General features: G+C 47.1%; 1 protein-coding gene across 2 annotated transcripts in view; it reads right to left on the reverse strand.

Annotated features, from left to right (window-relative positions):
• Positions 1–21506, reverse strand: part of RAD51B (RAD51 paralog B) — a 747597-nt gene that overhangs the window by 90330 nt on the left and 635761 nt on the right. For both annotated transcript variants that reach the window (XM_075530652.1, XM_075530653.1), the window contains exon 9: positions 10135–10238. In XM_075530652.1, the coding sequence (XP_075386767.1) occupies positions 10135–10238 (104 nt within the window). The remainder of the gene's footprint in view (positions 1–10134; positions 10239–21506) is intronic.

The following is a 21506-nucleotide window of genomic DNA, read 5'->3' on the forward strand; positions in this document are numbered from 1 at the left end:
AGCTTAACAAACCCTCGTGGTGTTATGTAACACAATGTAATCAGCTCCATAACTGTCTCTGCTATGAGTAGTCAATCAGTTGTAAGAAGAATAGGATGGAACTCCACCCCCTCACTTAGGTCACAGCCCTGATGCCCATTGAAAGGAACTTTCCTTGGGCATGTGGCCTCATTTCTGTTTAACTAGACCCTGTGGGGGAGTTTGTTTGATGTTTTGCTAGATCTAGGTCTAGTTCTTTGTACTTAAGCCAGTGGCTTGCTATATTACCTGTCAACCAAAGAGCCATGTGGCCTGCTGCCTGCCCTGCCAGCCTTGCATTTATTCACCTCTCCAGTCACAAACTTGACCCACTGACACTGGATTCAACTGCCTCTGCAGCCTGTGGTGCTGCTGCTCAGTCTGGGTTCATCAGTCTCTAAAGCTATGCCAGTCAGGAGATGCCTCCAGCTTAACATCCGACCCACTGACTTGAAACTGGACTAGACCTGCCCAATTCTACAACTGTGTGAGCCATTTCCTCACACAGTTTCCTCTCTTTTCTACAAAAAGAGAGGCATTTCCTCTCTTTTCTACAAAAGCAAAACTAGCGAAGCCAGTTTAACCTAGATGGGATGTCTTTTGAAGGACAGAATGAAGAGAAGAATTATTTCACCAGGGAAGAAATACACATGACTTCTAAGATGCAAGACAGCCAGTGGCTTTCAGAAAAGCCTAAGCATTCCAGTGAAAGCCAGGTCCTGGGGAAATTAGTGTTGGCCCTCTCGACAGTTGACTGGGTGCTTTGGCTACTCCTGCACATGCTCTGTAACTTCAAGGTGCCTTCTATGGGTGAAAATATTATTATAAATAAATAAACCTACTGTATGGAAAAAAAGATCATGTATTTCCAATTTGTTGAACTAGGAGTCATTCATAGAATTGATTCCCTACCACTTGTTTGTCAGTTTGGACAGACTGTGGAGGCCTGTGTTCTGCTGTGATGCTGGACCCTCTGCCACAAGTATTTCGGATGCCAGCACCAGAGTGGGCAGGTTTCAGTGAAGTTTCTAGACCAAGACAGATGGAGAAGAAGGAATTAGCCATCTACTTCCGGGGGACAAAAAGTTGGACAGCAAAAACACAGATGCCCAATATAGTGCCAGAAGATGAGACCCAGGAGCAAACGAAGGGGGAGGAAGAGAGAGTGGAGCACATCCTGGCCCACCAAACCTTGATGAGGATATTCCTGCTCAGAGCAGCCAATCCACAGAGCAGACCCCATGGCCGGCCCCCTATGAGACACAACACCCCTCACTAACTCAGGGGACAACACTGGAGGCACAGTGTGGGAATTCTTTCTCATCTGATCCCACCACACCGAGGCAAAAACACTAAGAGCGTGCAACAGAACAGCAAGGGGAACAGAGCAACAAAGTTCCCAGGGAATACCGAAAATAGACTTTGGGGCCACGGTTTGCCACCCCAATACACACAACTGGAAAATACTCCTAAAGGCCAACCAACAATCCTTGAACTAACTACAAGCTTTTCTCTTTTGTTGTTGTTGTATTGTGTTTTTGTTTTGTTTTGTTTGTCATTGGCTTTTTGTTGTTGTTACTGTTTTATTTTCTTTTGTTGCTTTGTTTTCTCTGTCTTGTTTTTGTGCATGTTATTATCTCCACAGGCTGGTCTAAATAAGATAGGCCTGATAAACAATCTGGAGGAGAAAACAATGAGATGGACAGTTTTGGGGGGACATGGGAGAGGGGGAGGTGGGGGGAAAGGAAGTGGTGTTAACAAACACAGGGACAAGGGAACAACAAGTGATCCAAATCAGTTGTAAGGAGGGTTTAGGAGGCCTGGTAGGGCGTGACCAAGGGTAATGTAACCGAGAGGAATTACTGAAAACCAAATGAAGGCTCAGTATGATAGTGGGACAAGAGGAAGGTAAAAGGAAGTTGAGGAAAGAGCTAGGAGGCAAAGGGCATTTATAGAGGTCTAAATAAAGGCATGTGCATATGTAAATATATTTATATATGAGGATGGGAAAATATATCTATGTGCATATATTTATAGGTTTAGTATTAAGGTAACAGATGGACATTGGGCCTCCACTCAAGTACTCTCTCAATGCAAGAATACTTTGTTCTATTAAACTGGCATTCCATGATGTTTACCTTCCCGACACAATTGCTGAAGACAAAATAGGTGCATAAGCAAATGTGGTGAAGAAAGCTGATGGTGTTTGGCTATCAAAAATATCTTTTAGTGTCTGGGGTCTTAAAGGCTTGAAGGTAAACAAGTGGCCATCTAGCTCGGAAGCAACAAAGCCCACATGGAAGAAGCACACCAGCCTGTGTGATCACGAGGTGTTGGCAGGTAAGAAATCCAAGTGCTCTGGAAACTTTGGTGAAAAGCAGTCTTCATTAAAGAATACCAACTGAAATGTATCAACCAACTGACGTTGCATTTCAAGAGCTCACTTGTTTAGGCTAAGAACTATAGAGGAGATTCAGATTTGTGCCCATTTCAAAGAAATGTGATCCAATGGAATATGGAAATTATCGAGTAATATCAGAATATCACACACAAGTAAACGATTATCTTTAGATAATTCAGAACAGTTGCAGCAGCACATCAAAAGTACAGGAGAGGGTCAGCCCCTGACCTGGGGCTGGGAGTGGGTCAAATGAGCCATGTCACTGTTGAGCACCTAATGGATCTGAGTCATGCTAGGAGCTGTTCTGCCCCAGCCCGGCCTACCTCAGGATGGCCGGAGGCAGCCAGGATAACAGTTCTCCATAAAACATAGTTGGCAAGTCCTATTGGAAGCTCCTGGCCATACTTCCTCTGGTCCTGATCATTATGGCATGGGATTCCATCTCCTTAGACTACAGAGTTTAATTTTCTCATCCCAGAGAAGATGGCGCGGCACTGCCAGGGCAAGGTGGAGAGGAAGACCACTAAGATCTTTTGGCAACGACTCCTGAGATTGGCCCATTTACCTTCAAAGTAAGGGCTTTTGGGGGGGTGGGGGGCTGGGGGGGTATCGAAACACCCTCTGCCTATGAGCTGCCCTATGGGATCAAGAGGGATAAAGACTAACTCCTCCGAGTTTTAGCCATCACCAGTTTTATACCATGCCAGAGAACAACCAGAGCCTGAAGTGCCACGACTGTGTGGTGGGGGAGAAAGGTCACAGGCTATGGAATTGCTCCCTGGGAGATCCACCAACAAGCATGATGTGGTCATTTGATTAGATTGGACCACGCTCCAGTGGCTGGCTCTGGGTGATGAAGGCTCCAAGACCACTGGCAGCTCTTCACCCCGAGTCTGCCTACTCGGACACCGAAGTAGAGAGTAACCCAGCCACACGCCTGGTCCGGTAACATGTGTGGCAGTGGAACTCCTCGGGATTGAGACCATCCTGAGTGACTAAGGGTTTCTAAAAACAACCTCCCCTCATCTGGGACATCACCCCCAAACACATTTGGATTCTCAGTCACTTTTTGATGGAGATCACAGGGGACAACCTCTGAGCCTGCCAATCCAACAGGCATGCAACAATGAATAGAAGTCCACCACAGGCCTGCTGGTCATCACCCTGGTCCTCCACTTCTGTCACTCGGCGCGCATTTCTGGCTTTGACTACCCACATGTTCACAACTCAAAGCAGACCCTTTCTTCACCACTACAAGCAAATCACAATCCAGCCCATGGTGGGGTCAGGCCACAATGTCTTTCAGGAGGCTCTGGCCGTCAAGCAGATGCTGGAAATAGGAGTTGTCAAGAATCTTTTTTACTTCTAATTTGGGCAAGAAACGTACTGTTGGTCTGCCCACTCTTTCGAGAGAGACACCTCCCCCCCACCCCCAATCCATGGGGTGCTGGACACCAGCCTGATCCACTTGGACTTACGTCCAACTGCCTGGGGAGAAGTCCTTGGTCTAGCCAGGGCTGCAGTGGAGCCCAGATGCAGTCATGGCAGATGCACTGGGAGCGTAGGCTTGCAGCTGTAGCATCCCCTCTGACAGCTGAGAGAATGCTTAATGGGCTGTTTAACTAAGAAGTAGAAGGGGCCGTGGCCTGGTCTCATGACATCGAGAACAGGGGCAGAGTACAGGATTGCACTCACTTTCTCTAAAGACACGTCTGATGGCGCCACCAGAACCTAGATTTAGAGCAGCCCCCCCACCCCAGCAGAGCGGCAACACCCGGAGGGGTGCGAGCTCTCCAGAGGGACTGCAACCTCGCAGCGGGCCTGAGAAGAGCATTAGTGGAGGGTGCTGTGGAGAAGGGAGTCTCTCTAGAGAAGAGGTTTCAACTGGCTATAACAACGACAAACGCCTGGGAAAACTAGGAGGGAAGGAAGGAAGGACTCCCGAAACGAAGCTGGCTTCAGAAAGGGGCTGGGGACAGGGAATGCGGCTAACATTGCTGACCTGGGAGGGCCTTGGCTGCAATCAAATCTAAGAGAGCTGCTTACCTGTGCTTTATTGCCTAGGCAAAGACATTCAACCACGTGGATCATAACAAGTTATGGACAACCTTGAGAAGAACTGGAATCCCAGAACACTCAAGGGTGCGCATGTAAAATCTGCACGCGGGGCAAGAGGCAGCTGTCCCAATAGAACAAGGGTCTACTGTGTGATTTGAAATCATGGAAGGTGTGCCTCGGGGTTGTAGCTTCTCAACAAATTCATATTTAGTCGATCTGAATCCTGTACAACTGAATGAAGAAGAAGGACTACATGAGGAAGAATTTGGCACCAGGATTGGAGGAAGAATCACGAACAACCTGCAATATGCAGCTGACACAACCTTGCTTTCTGAGAGCAAGGCAGGCTCGAATCATCTACCATTGAAGATCAAAACCTAGAGCTTTGGTATGGATGACACTTCAACACAAAGAAAACAAAAATTCTCTCAATTGGACCAAGAAGCAACATCTTGATAAGCAGAAAATATTGAAGGTGTCGAGGATTTCATTTTACTTGGATCCACAATGAGCATCCATGTAATGCAGTAATGCAGTAATTAAATGGCTTATACATTGGGCAAATCTGCTGCGAAAGACATTTTTAAAACGAGGAGGAAAAGGCCCCTGGCTCAAGCCATGGCATTTTCAATCACCTGTTTGCATTTGAAAGCTAGCCAAGAAAGACGAAGGAGACTAGATGCCTTTGAATTGTGGTATTGCTGAAGAATGCTGAATACACCGTGCACCGTGAGAACAAGTCTGTCTTGGCACCAGGATCCTCTTTAGAAGTGAAGAGATTTGGTCTTGCATACGTTGGGCATGTGGTTAGGAGAGGCCAGTCCCCGGAGAAGAGCTTCATGCTTGATAAAACAGCGGGTCAGCGAAAACGCGAGACTTTCGATGAAAGGGGCTGACACGGTGACTGCAACAGTGGACTCAAGCAGCACAGCCGCTGTGAGTTAGGACTCTGTCCATTCGTTAGGCATAGCTTTGCCTCCCTAGTATGCACCCAGCTCACCTCTCTGGAGGGCCTCTCCGTCTGCTGATCCCGGGGTGAGGGTCAGGAGTTTTGAGTAGGCGCTCTTAACCTACCTAGGTCAACCTGCACTACCCTCAACTATTGAACATTATTGTTTACTGTTCTGCTGGGTTTTACAATCTCAACATATTACTTCCTGGCTTAATAACCTCTGCGAACTCTTTCTTATTAATTTTAACAATGGTTCCTTTTACTGAGCACCTACTATGAGCCAAGCATTATACTGGAGGTCATGGAGATTGTAACTCCTTCATACTCAAAATAACTCTTATAAAGTTGATATTATGACCTTCATGGCACTATCAATATCTCATGACTTGGCTAGTGGGACCAGGTATGGTTTATTGATCACTTATTGAGATTGGACATTGTACTCTTGTACATAATACTATAGCTAGATAGATAAATGACAGATAGATAGTATTTTTGTCCTTATAAAAACATGAATTTGCTATTATTAGTTCCATTTTACTGATGAGGGAGTTGATGCAGAAAGAGTTTAAACACTGTGTGTGTAAATCACTTAACTGAAATTCAAGCCTAGGCCAGTCAGATTTCAGAGCACATGATCTACTGCTCTAACTCTGGGCTGACAGCCAATCTTCTTACGGCCACATCCAGGGCCCTTCACAACCCATTTGCCTAGTCTCCCCTTCTGCCACTCTCTCCAGCAAGCATTACACTCCAACTGTCTTGAAATATTCCCTCAACACATGATTCAATTGGCTCACTGGGTGCTCTGCACATACTTTTCTCTAGGCCTAGAATGATTTTCCTCTGTTCTTTTTATGCCAAGAAGCTATTATTGATCCTTCACAGTCAAGTTCAATCATGCTGTCCTCAAAGATGCTGCAGCAGTTGTGGCCACACCATGGCCCTCCGTGCGCTTACTTGACTCGGGCGGAGCTTACAACACACGCGGTTTATATGCCCACAAGTAGACTGTGAGTACTTAGACAGCGTGCCGACCCTCCTCTACTCACCATTTAACCCCTAGCACCTTACCAAGGAGCTAGTGGACAATTGAAGCAGCCTGGGTGAGGCCATGGTTCAGTGCTTGGCTGTTCTCTAAGAGCAACGATGTGTGGCAAGCTGCTGTCATAAAGATGACAGCCTACAAAACTATAGGGCAGCTCTCCTCGGTCCTACAAGATCATTATGAATTTAAATGGACTCCACAGCGCACAACAAAAACAAAAGCAGAGAAGAGGCGATGAAAACAATAGTTTCATACAACTGAGCACATCGATGCTCTGCCTTGCAAAAATCAGCCTGTGTCTTCTGAATTCGTCATGCGCCCTCCTGATTTTCTTCTTTTGCTCATACCCCAGCATTCTCCCTGACCTCGCTGACTAATTTAATTTTATCGATTATTTAAGGCTGCCCTTTCGAATCCCTTGGAAAGTTCGACCAGTAGCATGCAGTCAGATGCCTCGCCACACCAGCAGAGATTCTGATAGGTCTGGGGCAGGGCCCTGCCACTGGTCCATCGTAAATGTTCCAAGCGGAAGTGCACCCAGATGACAGAACCTAATTTAAGCTAGTCCTCAGGGCCCACCTTTAAAAGTTGAATGTGCTTCTAATGATTTTACTTGTCTCTGGACTCAGTTAAGTTAACGTGCTCATCACTGATTGGATGATAAATGAAGTGCTGCCATGTGGCTGTACCTCACTATTAGCCTTGCAGTTTGACTATTCATACATGTACTCTCCCACATGAGACCAAGAAAACCTTCGTGGCAGGACTCCCTTCTGCTTCTTTGCATCCCCAGGCCATGCACATGGGTCCGCACATAGGTCTGATGACTTCAAACAAAATGAAACAACAGCAAACAATTGAGACCACTTAAATTTCACTCCAAGAGCATGGAGTTGATAAGGACAAATAGGCTGAAGAAAAAAAAAAAGTGAGGTAGGGTGGAAACAATAGGAAAAGAGTAAATAAAATAAAAGTCAGATGGAAAAAAAAGCTAAATTAGCCCCAAAGCAAATGTCTCCCAGCTTCTTAAGAGCGTTTATTTTGTTTTGTTTTGTAAACCCTGAATCCAAATCAACAAGAGAATTAACTTAGCTTGTACTCTAAGATAAGAAGCGTGTGTTCTGGGTTATATAATTTTACAAGTTTCCAGTGTGAAGAAAATAAGCACACGCGGAGGACTCTTACTTCTTCCCTAAGGAGCCACTGCAGCTCCTGCCTTCATCGGCTCCCTGATCTGCTCGGCTTGATGTGCCTGCTTCTAGCCCTGTGATCTTAGGCTACGCCTTCCATTCAAGGACCCTGATGTCAAGCTCAGTGTCTGAGAAGCAGGCTAACATCTAATCCTCCTTCCATAACTATCATCTCTGGGTGTCGGGGGTCTCTGTTTAATAAACAAATAAACAAAACAGCTTTAGCTGGCATCTACTCGACCGCTCTTCCCAAGGTCTCCCTACTCGACAATGACGCAGGCGCGGTCCAATATTAAGTTGTACTACCAAGTACTGTTGGGCACAATCACACTGACGACGAGCTTTAAAGCATTTCTTGGTCCTCATGCCCCAGAAAAGGTCCATCTTCCTCTGTCCTGATACACTTTGGCCACAAAGTCAAAGCAGAGAAAAGGCCTGATGAATCACAAAGCACACCCTCTGCTAAGCTCAATCAGCTTAGCGACAGAGACGTACTTTCTGTATCAAACTTGAGCTTACTCATTCAACCGCAGAGTGAGCAACCCACTCCAAACACATGCACATCTCCACAGATGACCTGCAAGTCCTTTTGCCAGTTTAACACTGGTCATGGTTTACTTTACTTTCTAATTGCTGTTTGAAGACATGATTGAAGGCATTTGATTCTGCCCCTGATGGATGAGTGCTGAGAGTAACAAGATGTCCTTTGTAGATAACCCTGCTGACCCATCTAATAGGATATGAGTTTATAGACTGTCACTGATCCATCCAGGCTGCCCTCCTGGTTCTTCTCATGACCGACCAGTGGCCTGCATTTGGCCTTGTGAGCCAACAGCCAAGCACTACCAACACTTTACAGTCACCAAAGAAGACACAAAATCGTAATACTGGTTCTGCCATCAACCTCCTGTTGAAAGTAACAAGATGGGAAGGACCGGTTACTTAACTGAAACACGTGGCTCTCCATACTAGCTTAGCTTATTACTTCTCACTGGAATTAGTGACACGGGGATTCTTTAATCCATGCTGCATACCCTACTTAATAGATCGAATCAAAATCAGCATGTTGAGATGAATGTGCCACATAAGATCTAAACCAGGGATGAACTATAGCTTTTCATGGATTATGATTAAGAACCCGGGAAGGTGAATGAATCAACATCGATCCACCAAGGAGTTTGATGACACTCTGTGTTGATCTCCCCGGCAGCCACCAACGGGACGTATGGAGCATGATGAATTTCTAGGTACAGACCAAGGGTCGTTAGGTTCTCCAGGAGTATTTGTGGATGAGTTCCACTGAAAACAAAAAAGAAGTGAAGGATCCGAAGGCCAGGATATTTGAATCCTCGGGGGGAGGGTGTCACTGAGGTAAAGAGCAGGCCGGGGCCTGGCAATTCAAGACTGCTCCTCTATATGGAAACAAGCAGCACGTCTTCTCAGAACATGGCTGACTCAATCACCCAAGAGGAATGCTATTTACTCAATCCTAAGCAAACCAAGAAGACTCCTCTGGGCTGTAACCAAGGGTGCTCGGAAAGTCATGTCTGGAACAGGCAAAGGCTCATGATTGTTTGTGATGATTCCTACCTCCTTGGCAAAGGGCCAGTTTACCTAATGCAGGTAGAGGGGAACAATCCTGCCTCTCAGCTTCCTCCTCCACAACGGCCGGGGACAGCAGCACAGCATGCCGTGCTTCTTTGATGAACAACCTGGACTTGTTACATATTGAGCAACATGGGAAAATCTTGTGTCTGAAGCCTGCTGCACCCAGCACATCTGAAAACGAACCCTGCCTCCTTTCCCTCTGCAGGCGGATGGGGTTGGGACCCAGTGCCCACAGTAGGAGAACGTTGAGGTTAGACATGAGTAAAACTGTGTTTCCTGGTTTTTTGCAAACGTTTTACCCAAGGAGGCAAACTGTGGAGTTGGTTTCTTTAGGGTTGGGAGGGAAGATGACGGAAAGAACTTTCTGAGCCTGGAAGGGGAGCATTCTCTCAAGATGAGATCAGAAAGCAGAGGTTGGGAACTCAGAAAGCTCGTCATTCTCTTGGAGGTCTCCCTGGCATTGATTTAGCACTTGTAACTACCGGGTTAAAAGTTCATAGACGTGTACCTCGTAGCTGGGGACCGTGTATTCCCCTGACGAGGTTTATTCACCGGACCTTCCACTGGCCTAAGGGTTTTCTAAGCATATCACCACCGAGAGAGAAAAAACACAACTAACCCCATTTAATTCACACACAAGTGATCTCATCCTCAGGTAAAGCTCACCCATTAGAGATGGAGCTGCCTTGCGTACTTACAAGTTATTGAAACTATCAGAGGGCATGCGAACTCTCTGGCATCTGTTCACAGATTTTCCCTGTGGGTCTCCCTGTTTCATTACAATGGCCGTGGTAGGTAGAGCTTACTCTCTGACCTTGACAGCCCCTGACCTTGAAAGCTCCTCAGTCAAAACACTCACCTGTCTCCTCTCGGAATCAAGGGACTGGAGAATCAGCCTGGTGTTGACACTGTGACTCCATGTGTTTCCTAGGGCAGCTGTCACACAGCTGGATCCAGAAGCGCCTGAAATGAAACCAGGCCAAACCGTGGTTATGAATGTCTTTTCTTGGGATGGCATTTCACATCTACCCCTTAGACATTGCTCAGAGAGCACTTGGGGGCTTAGAGAAGATGGAGCGGGCGGGGAAGGGGGGGTTAAGGAATGGAAACAGTATCAGGAAAATTGTCGACCACTGGGCTAAAAGATAACTGAGTTGTAAATCAACAAGAGGTTGCATTGCAGAGCGGCTCGGAGACATAGCTAATAATAAATCAAGTCACTCCCTATCCATGGACAAAGGGATAATGCTGTGCCGTAGAATAAGAAGCAGTTACGAAACCGTCCCAGCTTAATGGAGTTGAAAGACTGCTTTAGCTCGATAAGAGTGCCCTCGACTTTCTTGATCGCCACAGAAATGGTGGCATATGAATATAAAATTCCTTCCTTCCATTACCGCCCCACACACACCCAGAAGAGGACTCTGGAAGGTCTCACCACGTCATATCTAATCTGCTTTCGACATCCCTGTTCCAAGAGAAACATTCCTTAACCTTCTCAGACATTGCTATAAAGGCAGAAGGTCTGGAGAGAACTTTATTTGGAGTCCTAGACTGCTCAGCGTTTCAGGTCAACCACTACCGTCCATGTCCAGCGCCTCACTGGTTTCTCTGAGTAGCACCAGGAGAAACCGGCTCCTGCTTGCTTTCTCTTCTTCCTCCTCCGAGGGAGCCTGCCCACCTCACCACTTAGACGTCAATCCCTAGGATCATAACCAGGGCGTGCTGAGGTCTCCTCTGAACGCCACCCCGGGCCAGGGGAGGAATCCGAGTTTGTGGGGGATACGGTTGGACATGTAGTGTGTTTTATACTCTCGAGAGAACATCTTTTTTCAATGAGGGGATTAAGCTACAAAGAAGCTGGAATCTGAATTAGATAAAACCAAATAAGCCCTTGAGTTTCTCATTTACTGCCCACAAATCTAATCATCTGATTTTAACCCTTAATGTAGACAAGGAGTTGATCGTATTTTCCAAGCTGGTGTCTCAATCCCACATCGCCTTATGTTTCTGGTCCCAAATGCAATAGCTTCATATGAATGTGGTGCAGTCCGTCTCCGATTAAGGGGCGTTTGTTGGCAGTGTCTAACTGGGCATCTGATGGGTAGAGACCAATGTTCTGTTAAACATCCTACAGTATTCAAGACAGGTTCCCTACAACAAACAATTACCTGCCTCAAAATGTTAGCAGTGCTGAGGTTGAGAGCCCCTGGGTTAGATGTCATCCAACCAAAATCCCCACTACCACCCAGTAGATTTTGACTCCAAGCGACCCTGTATACATTTCTGTCACTTTGTATCTTTATTGGAACAGGTAGCCTCATCTTGCTCCCGCTGAGTGGCAGGTGGCTTTTGAACCAATGACCTTGGTTAGCCCAGTGCGCCACCAGGGTTCCTTATATTATTTCTGCTTCAAACAGAGACAGGAGATGAATTAGGTGGAAGTCGACCACTGGGGCCTCACCAACTTCAGATTGGAGTAGAACTGAGCATAGGGAAGAATTAAGTTCGGGGTAGTTGGTTACCTTGGGCCATTCTGCACCCCGTTCAGAACATGTAAATGAATGTGAACATAAATCATCCCGATTGTGGCTGATATGACCCTATCTGCCTCCACCTCTGCCCCTTCCTCAAAATCCTTCCATATTATCCACAGGGAGAATAAAATACTAACTTATGAACTATGTTTCCTGGATACTTCATCACCTGGTGACAATATGTCCAAAGAACATAAGAAGAAGTCTTGTCCTCCTTGCCTTTAAGGAGCACTCTGGCCTTATTTCTTCCATACGGATCCGTTTGTCCTTTTAGCAGTCTGTTGTGCTTCAAAATTCTTCTCTAGCACCCTAATTCAAATGTGCCAATTCTTCTCCGGTCTTCCTTATTCAATGTCCAACTTTCACATGCATATGAAGCAATGGGGAATGCCATGGCTGGGGTCAGGCGCATTCTTAGTCCTCAAAGTAACACCCTTGCTCTTCAATACTCTAAAGAGATCTGGTGCAGAAGATTTACCTAATGCAACACGTCTTTTTGATCTCTTGACTGCTGCTTCCAGGAACATTGATTGTGAATCTGAGTAAGATAAAAAGCCTTGAAAACTTCAACCTTTTCTCCATTTCTCATGATGTTACCTACTGGTCCAGTTGTGAGGATTTTGATCTTCCTTACATAGAATTCTAGTCCACACTGAAGACTATCATCGATCTTCATCAGTATGTGCTTCAACGCCTCCTCACTCTTAGCAAGCAAGTTGTGTCATCTGCAAACTGTGAGCTATTAATAAGCCTTCCTCCAATCCTGATGCCGCACTCTTCTTCATATAATCCAGCTTCTCTGATGATTTGTTCAGCGTACAGACTGAACAAGTATGGCGAGAGGATACAACCTTTCCTGATTTTAAACCATGCACTAGTCCATTGTTCTGCTCAAACAATTGCCTCTTGATCATGTTCAAGTTCTGAATGCACCCAAGGAAGTGTTCCAGAATTCCTATTATTCTCAAGGTCACCCATAGCCTATTATGGTCCACACAATCAAATGGCTTCGCACAGTCAGTGAAATACAAGTAAACAGCTTTCTGGTAGTCTCTGCTTTGAGCCAAGATCCATCTGACTTCAGCAGTGAAAGACTTGTGTTCGACATCCTCCTCTGAATCCAGCCAGAACTCTGGCAGTTCCCCATATCTGTCTGATCCTTACAACATCCCTCGGAGGTGGGCCATGTTATTGTCCCCATTGACAGATGGAGGCTATGAGAGGTTAAGTACCTCTCCCAAGGCCACCTCGCTGGTTACTGACAGAGTCCAGGTTGGAAACCAGATGGAAACTTAAGCATTGCTCTAATAGACCTCGAGTCTCTGTCAGAGCAGAGGGAGGCCCATGGGATGAGCTTGAAGGGCCTAGAGGCCCATCTCTGGGAAGACACCGACTGAGGTTTCTTGTGAGCATCTTATCACTTATCTGAACTCCGCTTGCCACTCCGGCTCCACGCTCAGCTTCCTCTGTTCTGATGGACAGTGATAACCGGGCCCAAGGGCTTTCCAGAAAGACAACGCATGCCCTGGCTCGGCAAGTTATTTAACCTCACTCAACCTGCCCAGCAGCTGGGTTTGCAAAATTCAGGTGGCATCGAACTGACTGACCCTTCCCAGTTGGAAGCTCAGAAATCTGCTCGGAGTTAGAATGCCATTTCCCAGAACAAGGCTTCCACTCTAGGCGAGCACCCAGTGAAACGTTGTTTGTGAGTGATGAGATCTCGTGAGAGGGATTTGGAAGCGAGGGAAGTAGGGAAGCAGTTCGGAACTACGACTTTATTTCAACTAGAGCATTGAGTAGCCTGTTAATATGTATTTAACCTTTAGATATTCCTACAAGCGAGCTGGTATAAATGATCGCGCTAGCATTGTTTATGGGAAATTTTAAGGTGGCAGTCATCTGCTTTACTGGCTTTTCTGAAAAGGTGATTTCCTGCCCAATGACCTAATTGGTCAGGAAATACTAAGTGAATCTTGTCTGTGTTAATCTTAAGCAGACGTTCTAACAAAACAAAAGGCGAGGGGGCCCTATCTTCATTTTTAGGACGATGATACTTAGATCTGCCAAGGAGGTATGATTTCACTGTGCTGGAATTTTGTTGATTCGGATATAAATAAATACTCAATAAATGAACTAGACTTTGGAAAGACTTTCAGCTCTCAGAGAGGTTTGTTGTCATAGGATTGAGCCTATAGACGTATCTGGGTCAGCTCCACAGAACAAATCTAATTTATTTACACTAAACTCCGGTCGCTCTGAGAAAGACTGTGGGGACATTGGCTGCCCGCTCTCGGAAGCTCTTTGAGATAGAGTCAAAGCATGTCCTTTCGGTGGCTGCTTACCCATCTGTAAACTCTGAATAATCATGCTTGCCCCCGAGCCAACAGAAGCTCTCAGTGACCCTTAGATGAAGGCACTTGATACATATAAATGACAGGAACAGTGCTGATCAAACACCAAACATGCAATTCTAAAGCAAAAGCAAGTTTAACTTCATTTTCTGTTTCCTAATGTGGCCAACGATGAAGCAAGGTAGTAAAACCCAGTCATGAAGTGGTTAAAACCACCCGATCTGAGATTCTGGAATACCTTCCATCGCCACTATCTTTTGGATCCAATTCCACGCGTCTTGGGAGGGGGAGTCGCTTATGAAGACAAACGTCTTACATGTCAAGAGGTCTTCTCCCAGCTCCGTACACACAGGGTGTAGCCCTGTGCAATTCGATGGGAGGAGGCTAAGCAGGTGGCTGCCTAGCCTTGATTTACAGAAAGGTAACCGACCTCTGGTACCAACCCGTGTCAGGACTTCAAAGAATCCTTTCATGAGAAAGCTTCTTCTCTGCACACATTTCAATTTATGACTCCTGTGCTCAGCGTTGCGGGTCCATGAATCGCTAGTACACAACAGAAAAGGGTCAACTTTAAAAGAATACATTTTTCTACGCATTTAAAAAAATTTTTTAAAGTTAAAGTAAAGCCAGGGCACTTAGAATAGAAGGAGAGGGGAAGGGAAAGTTCACAGCCTACGAGGTTTGCTCAGCCAGTCCCCTCCATCCCTTTTAGAGCAAAACAACTTAATGAAACCAGGGAGAAGAAATTAAAAAATAAATTAAAAGGGCACACACAGAAATACACAAACTGCATATCAATCCCTAAAAATGATAACCAGACTGGAATAAGTTCACAAATAGAGAAGGGAAGTTGCCATTGGAACCAACATTCCTCTTCTCTTATCTTCTCCTGCCATCCTAAGCATGTTCTATATCCTAAGCATGTTCTATATCCTAAGCATGTTCTATATCCTAAGCATGTTCTATTTGGTGCGTGACAACTTTGGGTCAGCTGCTGGCTGGGAGGCAGGACCCTGCAGTTCTCTATCTGATGTGGCTGTGCGCTTTTCATGAGAGCAGGTGGGAGAAGGAGAGCGTTGTCATAAAGAGCATCGGACCAGTGCCCCCCCCATGCAACCCCACCCATATTAACCAGGAGGGCCACTTGTTTCACCACTCTGAGCTCAGCCCCCTCATCTGTGGCAAGAAAGGGTTGTGTAAGATGATCTCAGAAGTTGCTGCCTGTTCTAGAAAACATTTGAGCTCTGTGGTACTTTGAAGACAGTCCCTTCGTTCCTCATCCAGGATCTCACTCTTGCCAGGAAGTTCAAGAATCTAGGGCTCAAGTAGAAAGCAAATGTTTTGAGAATGATGAGGGGAAACAAATGTACAAACGTGATTGACACAATGGATGTCTGCATGGATTGTGATAAGAGTTGTACGAGCCCCCAATAAAATGATTTAAAAATAAATGAATTAATTTAAAAAAGTGCGTATAATCGCACGAACCCTCTTTGGATTGCTGTACCCTACCCACCACCCTTAGAGCCAGAAAGAAGTGCGGGCGTGTGGCTTTTCTCCGATAACGGGCTTCTCTCCCTCCAGTCCTGGGGTGTTTCGTAGCCTCTCCTGTCCAGTAAAACCTTCTCATTGGCCAAATCCTCCCAACACAACGAAGCATCAAGAGGGGAGTCAGTGTGAGACTCTGGATTACAAGTGAATTTCATTTCTTCTGTTGAAAGCCAGGCGCGTGGAAGTTGCTGAGCCTCAGCATATGTTTTGGGCTGGGTCATCCATTCGAACTGGGGAAGTGCCTGGACATCTCGGTGGCTCCCAAGAGAAAGACGAAGTGGCTGATCCGTTTAGATCAGCTTTCTCCTAGTTTCCCAGAGTAGCCTAAGCGACTTTTGTTGGTGGGTCATCAACTCTTGTTCTATTCAAGGCAGAAGGCCAGCACTGCAGTAAACACTGTGGAAGGGGAGGCACAGCTGCCTAGGATCGGTTCTTTCTAGAAAAGGGATTCAAGATGACCTACAAGCTCCAGCAGGCCACAGGGTAAAGGGAATCTATAAAATAGAGAATAAATTGGGATATGTTCAGACTTCTATCCTCCGGCAAAATCAATCTCCTTGGGGGCTTGTGGTTCACTAACGGAACCTGTGAACCAGCTGTATTTAGTGTGCGCTCTGCTTCCTCACGTCTCTAAAACTGACAATGGTCTGTAGGTCAAGTTCCAACGGAAGTGATATTTCTGACCTAGCTCTATAAATAGCACACTGGAAAAAACCCATCAGCTCCAAATGGCCCAGGGACCCACACACTATCTATCAAGTAACCGCAGTATTTGTGCTGCCATTTTAGATGAGAGGAAAAAATAAAAATATATATATTTTGCTATTTATACTCTTCTGGGCTCAAAGCTATTCGGCTTCTTTCCGATTTGCAGATAAAGCCATGAGATCACCGCCTCGTACAAGGTCACTGCCTCGCCCAAGGTCATCTGTTCTGGTGGAAGGCATGAGGCCTGGTGAAGAGTAAGGCTGCTTCTCTTTGATAAAGCATCCATCTCATTCCCGATGTCTTTTGGCTAAAGGGGAACGGATTGAATGCTGTCCAGAGTCTGCTTGCACAACACACCCAGGCTGATCCAACTCTCACTAAACTATGTACCGAGAAACGTACAAAAAAGCTGGAAGACAGCGGGGGGGGGGGGGGGGGGGGGGGGGGGGGGGAAGTGGGGCAATCAGATCCTTTGGAATGCAAGCATTAAAGATGGATTACTTCCCCATAGTACAAGGTGGAAACAGGGTTAGCTAATCACTAGGCCAGAGACTGGTATGCGGCGGACCTGAGCCCTCGAGCAACTCCACTTGCTTTTGCGTGGGGAGAAAACACTGGAACTTTGCAGGGACTTGCAGTGGTCATGGAAATTGTTTCCCAAAGAAGACACCCTCGAGAATGAAGAGGGGGCGATGTATTTGGATAACAGCGGTAACCTGGAACGACCCTTTCCCAGGGGTCGCCCGATGCATAACAGTTGCAAAATGAGAGTTATGAAGCAGCAACACAAATAATCGTATGGTTGGGGGGGTCAGCACAAACTGAGGAACTGTGGTGAAAGGGCCGCGGCGTAAGGAAGGTGGAGAACCACTGGCCCACAGAGACACTGTGGAGAGGGCATGCAGAGTTAGTAGAACAGCCATCTGTGTGGCTGTGGGAAATCGGTCAGTGTGGAAATCATTCCACTTGCCAACCAAACATTCTCCAGCTGGTCCCACATGGAAGTCACGGTGTTGGTAGTGACACTCATCACGGGCCTCAAACACAATGACAAACTTGAGAACAGCAGGCCCACAGTAGCTCATAGGAAGATGCAATCTCTCCAAGCCCGCCCAACTCCCAGAATTCCTCAGGAGCCCATCCTGCTCACCCTGTGAGGCCTCCCTCCCTCAGCTTTCTTCCTATTATCTTGTAGGCCGCATCCCTGGATGGCACCGACAATTAAGCAATCAACCAACCACCAGGCAAGAGGTGGGTGCCTCCAGGAGGTGCTTCAGAAAACAGCCCGGGTGATCTGCTTCTAAAAGGTCAGTCTGAAAGCTGTATGGAGCAGCTCTACCCTGCGGGGTCACTGGGAGGCAGAACGGACGGACGGCAACTACCCCACCACCAGCTTTCTGTTCCAAACAAAACGTGTTAACCTATAGCTGGATCTCCTGACCCTTGGAAAACAACTCTTTCATGAAAACTAGATAAAAACGGAATCACTTAACCTATCTGAGACATTCTCTTTGGGAATGTAACCTTCATTCAATATAAGCCAAGAGTCTTCCCTCTTCCCCACCCTCCACCCCACCCCACCCCCAACCGCACCCAATGAGCACTATCTGCTTACTCTGAATTTCTCAAAACCACACCAATCAGCTATCTTGGTTGTGGCCGTGCATTTCGGTTCCCATTGCAGACCCTGAGGTAGCAGCAGAGTCAGAGTTGTCGCCTGGGAAACCCTGTAAGGGCAGCGTTCAAGCCCACCAGCCCCTCTTTCTTTGGGAGAACGATGAGAGTGGCTGGTAAACATTTCCATCGGAAACCCTATTTAGGGTCACTATGAGTTGGTATCGCCCTGATGGCAGTGGATTGGGATGCATCCTAGTACTGGTAACAGTCAAATTGTTTACTTTTGGTAAATCAACTCTCCAGGCAAAGCCAGTCCAGGAGAGGCAAGGCGTGCCAAGGCCGTGGCTGATGCAGAAGTGAGTCTGGGTCGGCCTGCTCCTACTTCAGGCTCTCAATAAAGACGGGAGGGAAAAGAGAGGCTGGGATTTGTCAGCATGTTGTCTCTTGAGTTCATGCACTCAGCAAACACTTGGACACTGCGGATACAGAACAAACAGTGCCCCTCCCTGCAGGAGGCTCCCAGTCTAGTTGGCGGGGACACATGATCGGTAAGCAATAGGCTAGACGTGATGAATGACATGGAGGAGAAAGGGGAGGAGGAGGAGAAGGAGTTTCCGGAAGCAGTGGTAGTTCAGCTGCAGAATTGTCAAGTTCCATGTGCGAGTCAGGAAGTCAAAGGATGCATCGCATTGGGTAGGCCTACCGCACACAACCTCTTTAACGTGTTGAAAAGCCAGGACGCTTCCAGGACTAAGGCATGCCTGGGCAAACCATGGGTCTTTCCATTGCCTCCTGTGCACGTGAAAAATGGACACTGAATAGGGAAGTATGAAGAAGGATCCCACGCATTGGAATCTGGTGAAGAATACTGAAAATATTACGCACTGCCGCAAGAACAAACAAACCCGTCTTGGAAGAATCACAGCCAGAACACTCCTTAGGGCGAGGATGGTGAGACTCCCGTCTCACATTCTTTGGACGTGTTGTCAGGAGAGAGACCAGTCCCTGGAGAAGGACATCATGCTTGGCACAGCAGAAGGGCAGCCAACAAAAGAGGAAAGCCCTCAACAAGATGGATTGGCACAGTGGCTGCACCACTGGGCTCAGTCTTAGGAACACTTTTGGATGGTGCAGTACCAGGCAGCATTTCCTTCTGTTATACATCAGGTCGCTATGAGTCGGAACCGATTTGATGGCACCCAACAATAACAATCGTGTGGGAGACCTGGATCTGATTCCTGACCGATGCAGTGCATGTACAGATGCCACATGTGGGTCCGTGGAGGCTGGCTTGTTGCTACGGTGCTTAAGAGGTTGCAATAGGGCTTCCAGGCTTAGCTAGACTAGAAAGAAAGGTCTAGCGGTCTACTTCTGAAAACTAGCCCAGGAAAAACCTACAGCTGACTCAGGGGGCCAACACAACTCCAGGCGCTGCTTCACTCTGTGGTGGAGGGCTTGTAGTGACCTCGGCCCAGCACACGTGTTCTGGGAAAAAAGATCTCTGAAAAAACACCAGTAGCTTAAAACACTTATTGGAAAAAGGCGTATTAGCTAATGCAACGCCTAACCTTGGATTCAACCCTGGACGGAGGGGAAGACAAGCTACAGAGCACACTAGTGGAGCCTCTGAGAAAGTCTGACTGCGTTCGCGGTATCAGATGAGAGTCTTATCTGTGCTCCATTTCCTGAGGGTGATGGTTGCATTGTGCTTATGGTGGCTCTCGTTCTAGGTAATAAAGCAACCTTGGTGGGACAAAAGGCTATGGTGTTTATCATTTACTCTCCAAAAATTCTCCAAACGACAACAACAAATGAACAATATAATTAACAAAATCAAATTGAAAACCTCACAAGAGAAAGGGGTGGGACACATGTGGCAAAATGTTAACCGTTAAGGATGTGTCCATTACTGTTGTTGAAAATTTCCCATGGTCATCTGAGAGATGACCAGGGTGACTGACGTCAGGACATCGGGCTGGGTCTCTGGAGAAACCGGTAGTTCGCTGTTTCAAATGCCTGATCTAAACTTCGGATCCACCAGATTCGCTTTAAAAAAAAAACACAGAATTCTAGGGCTTACCACCACCACCACCCTAACCACCTTAACCAATCAGAATCTGTAGAGGATAGTGTTCAAGAAGCTACATTTTCACAGAGCTCTCTCCCAGAGGGTCTTTATAGTTAGGAGGGAGGGGGTGGGGGAGACATTATGTGTTGTGCTGTTGAAGTTGTCATGTGCACTGTCAAGGCTGCATTCGTATCAGCAAAGCGTCTATTATTTTGTGGTGTGGTTCTGCATCCTTTTGGCTCAGATTTGAAGACTCCTATCTGCTAACACGATCCCCTATCCGACTTCCTAAGGAGCCTGGACAAGGGAGATGCTCTTTGGAAATGCCATCATTCATCTGGTTGGAGTTGCTGTCTGAGGGGTCCACCAAAAAGCTAATTTAGCCCTCCTTGGTGGAGGCAGGGCAGCTGAACTAGGCCACGGCTCGGGGGAGGTGGAGGGGGAGGAGGCAGGCCCCTCCCTCCCCACTCAGGCCAGGACCCTCACAAAGGCCCTGCCTCAGTCAGGCTCCTTGACCTGCATTTCTCCAAGACTCAGTCTTCAGAGTTGAAGCTCCTCTTTGTTCCACCAGGAGGATAAGAACCGGGTGCCAGCATGGGAGGGAGCAAACAGAATAAAAGTGGGAAAAGAGAGATGCCCTGAAAACTCTGAAAATTCCAGTGTCTGTAAGTGCATGGAATGAATCAACTGAAAATGCTTTCCTTTGTTTCAGAGTTCGAGACAAGGCTTGACCGCTGAAAAGGAGCCCTGGTGGCCCAGTGGGTGAAGCGCTGGTGGGCTAACTGCAAAGTCAGTGGCTCAAGCCCACCATCCACTTCACAGGAGAAAGATGAGGCTGTCTGGACTCGCAAAGGCGCATTCTTGGGAATCCTATGGGCAGTTGCACGCTGTCCTGTCAGGGGGCGCTGAGTGGGAATCGACTGACCACTGAATCTGAGTCAGAGGCGGAGTGGCCTCAGGCCTGCCCTGACTTTCTACTGACCCAGCTGCCTCCCCTCTGCCCTCAGCGAGCCTCTCAGCGTGGAGACCGACTGGAGTGATCACCTTGCCCATAGCGTGAAGGCCTAGGCTTCTGCTTTCCTCCCAACCAGTTCATCGCAATCGCCAAGAGATTGGGAGATTTGTATGGGTGGGAGAGAATGGGACACTGACATTCCCAGCACCTGTTGCCCCTAAAGGCTCAGAGCAGGGGTTTGGGAGAAGAAGCCACTGTCCTGGCAATCCCAGCCTCCTTGGCACCCCGAGTTTCAGAAGAGAACCCATTTTCCCCTGTGGTAGTAATTCATCTCGGCCCCAAGTTCCTTCAATGCAGCTAGTGTTTCCTTCCTATCTGCCCCTGGGCTTCCTGATTCAAGGCCTGGAAAAGCTGCCCCACTTCTCCAATTTTGGGGGGTGTGTGTGA

This window comes from Tenrec ecaudatus, chromosome 14 (genome assembly GCF_050624435.1).
Source record: "Tenrec ecaudatus isolate mTenEca1 chromosome 14, mTenEca1.hap1, whole genome shotgun sequence".
In the NCBI taxonomy this organism is placed as follows: Eukaryota; Metazoa; Chordata; class Mammalia; order Afrosoricida; family Tenrecidae; genus Tenrec; species Tenrec ecaudatus.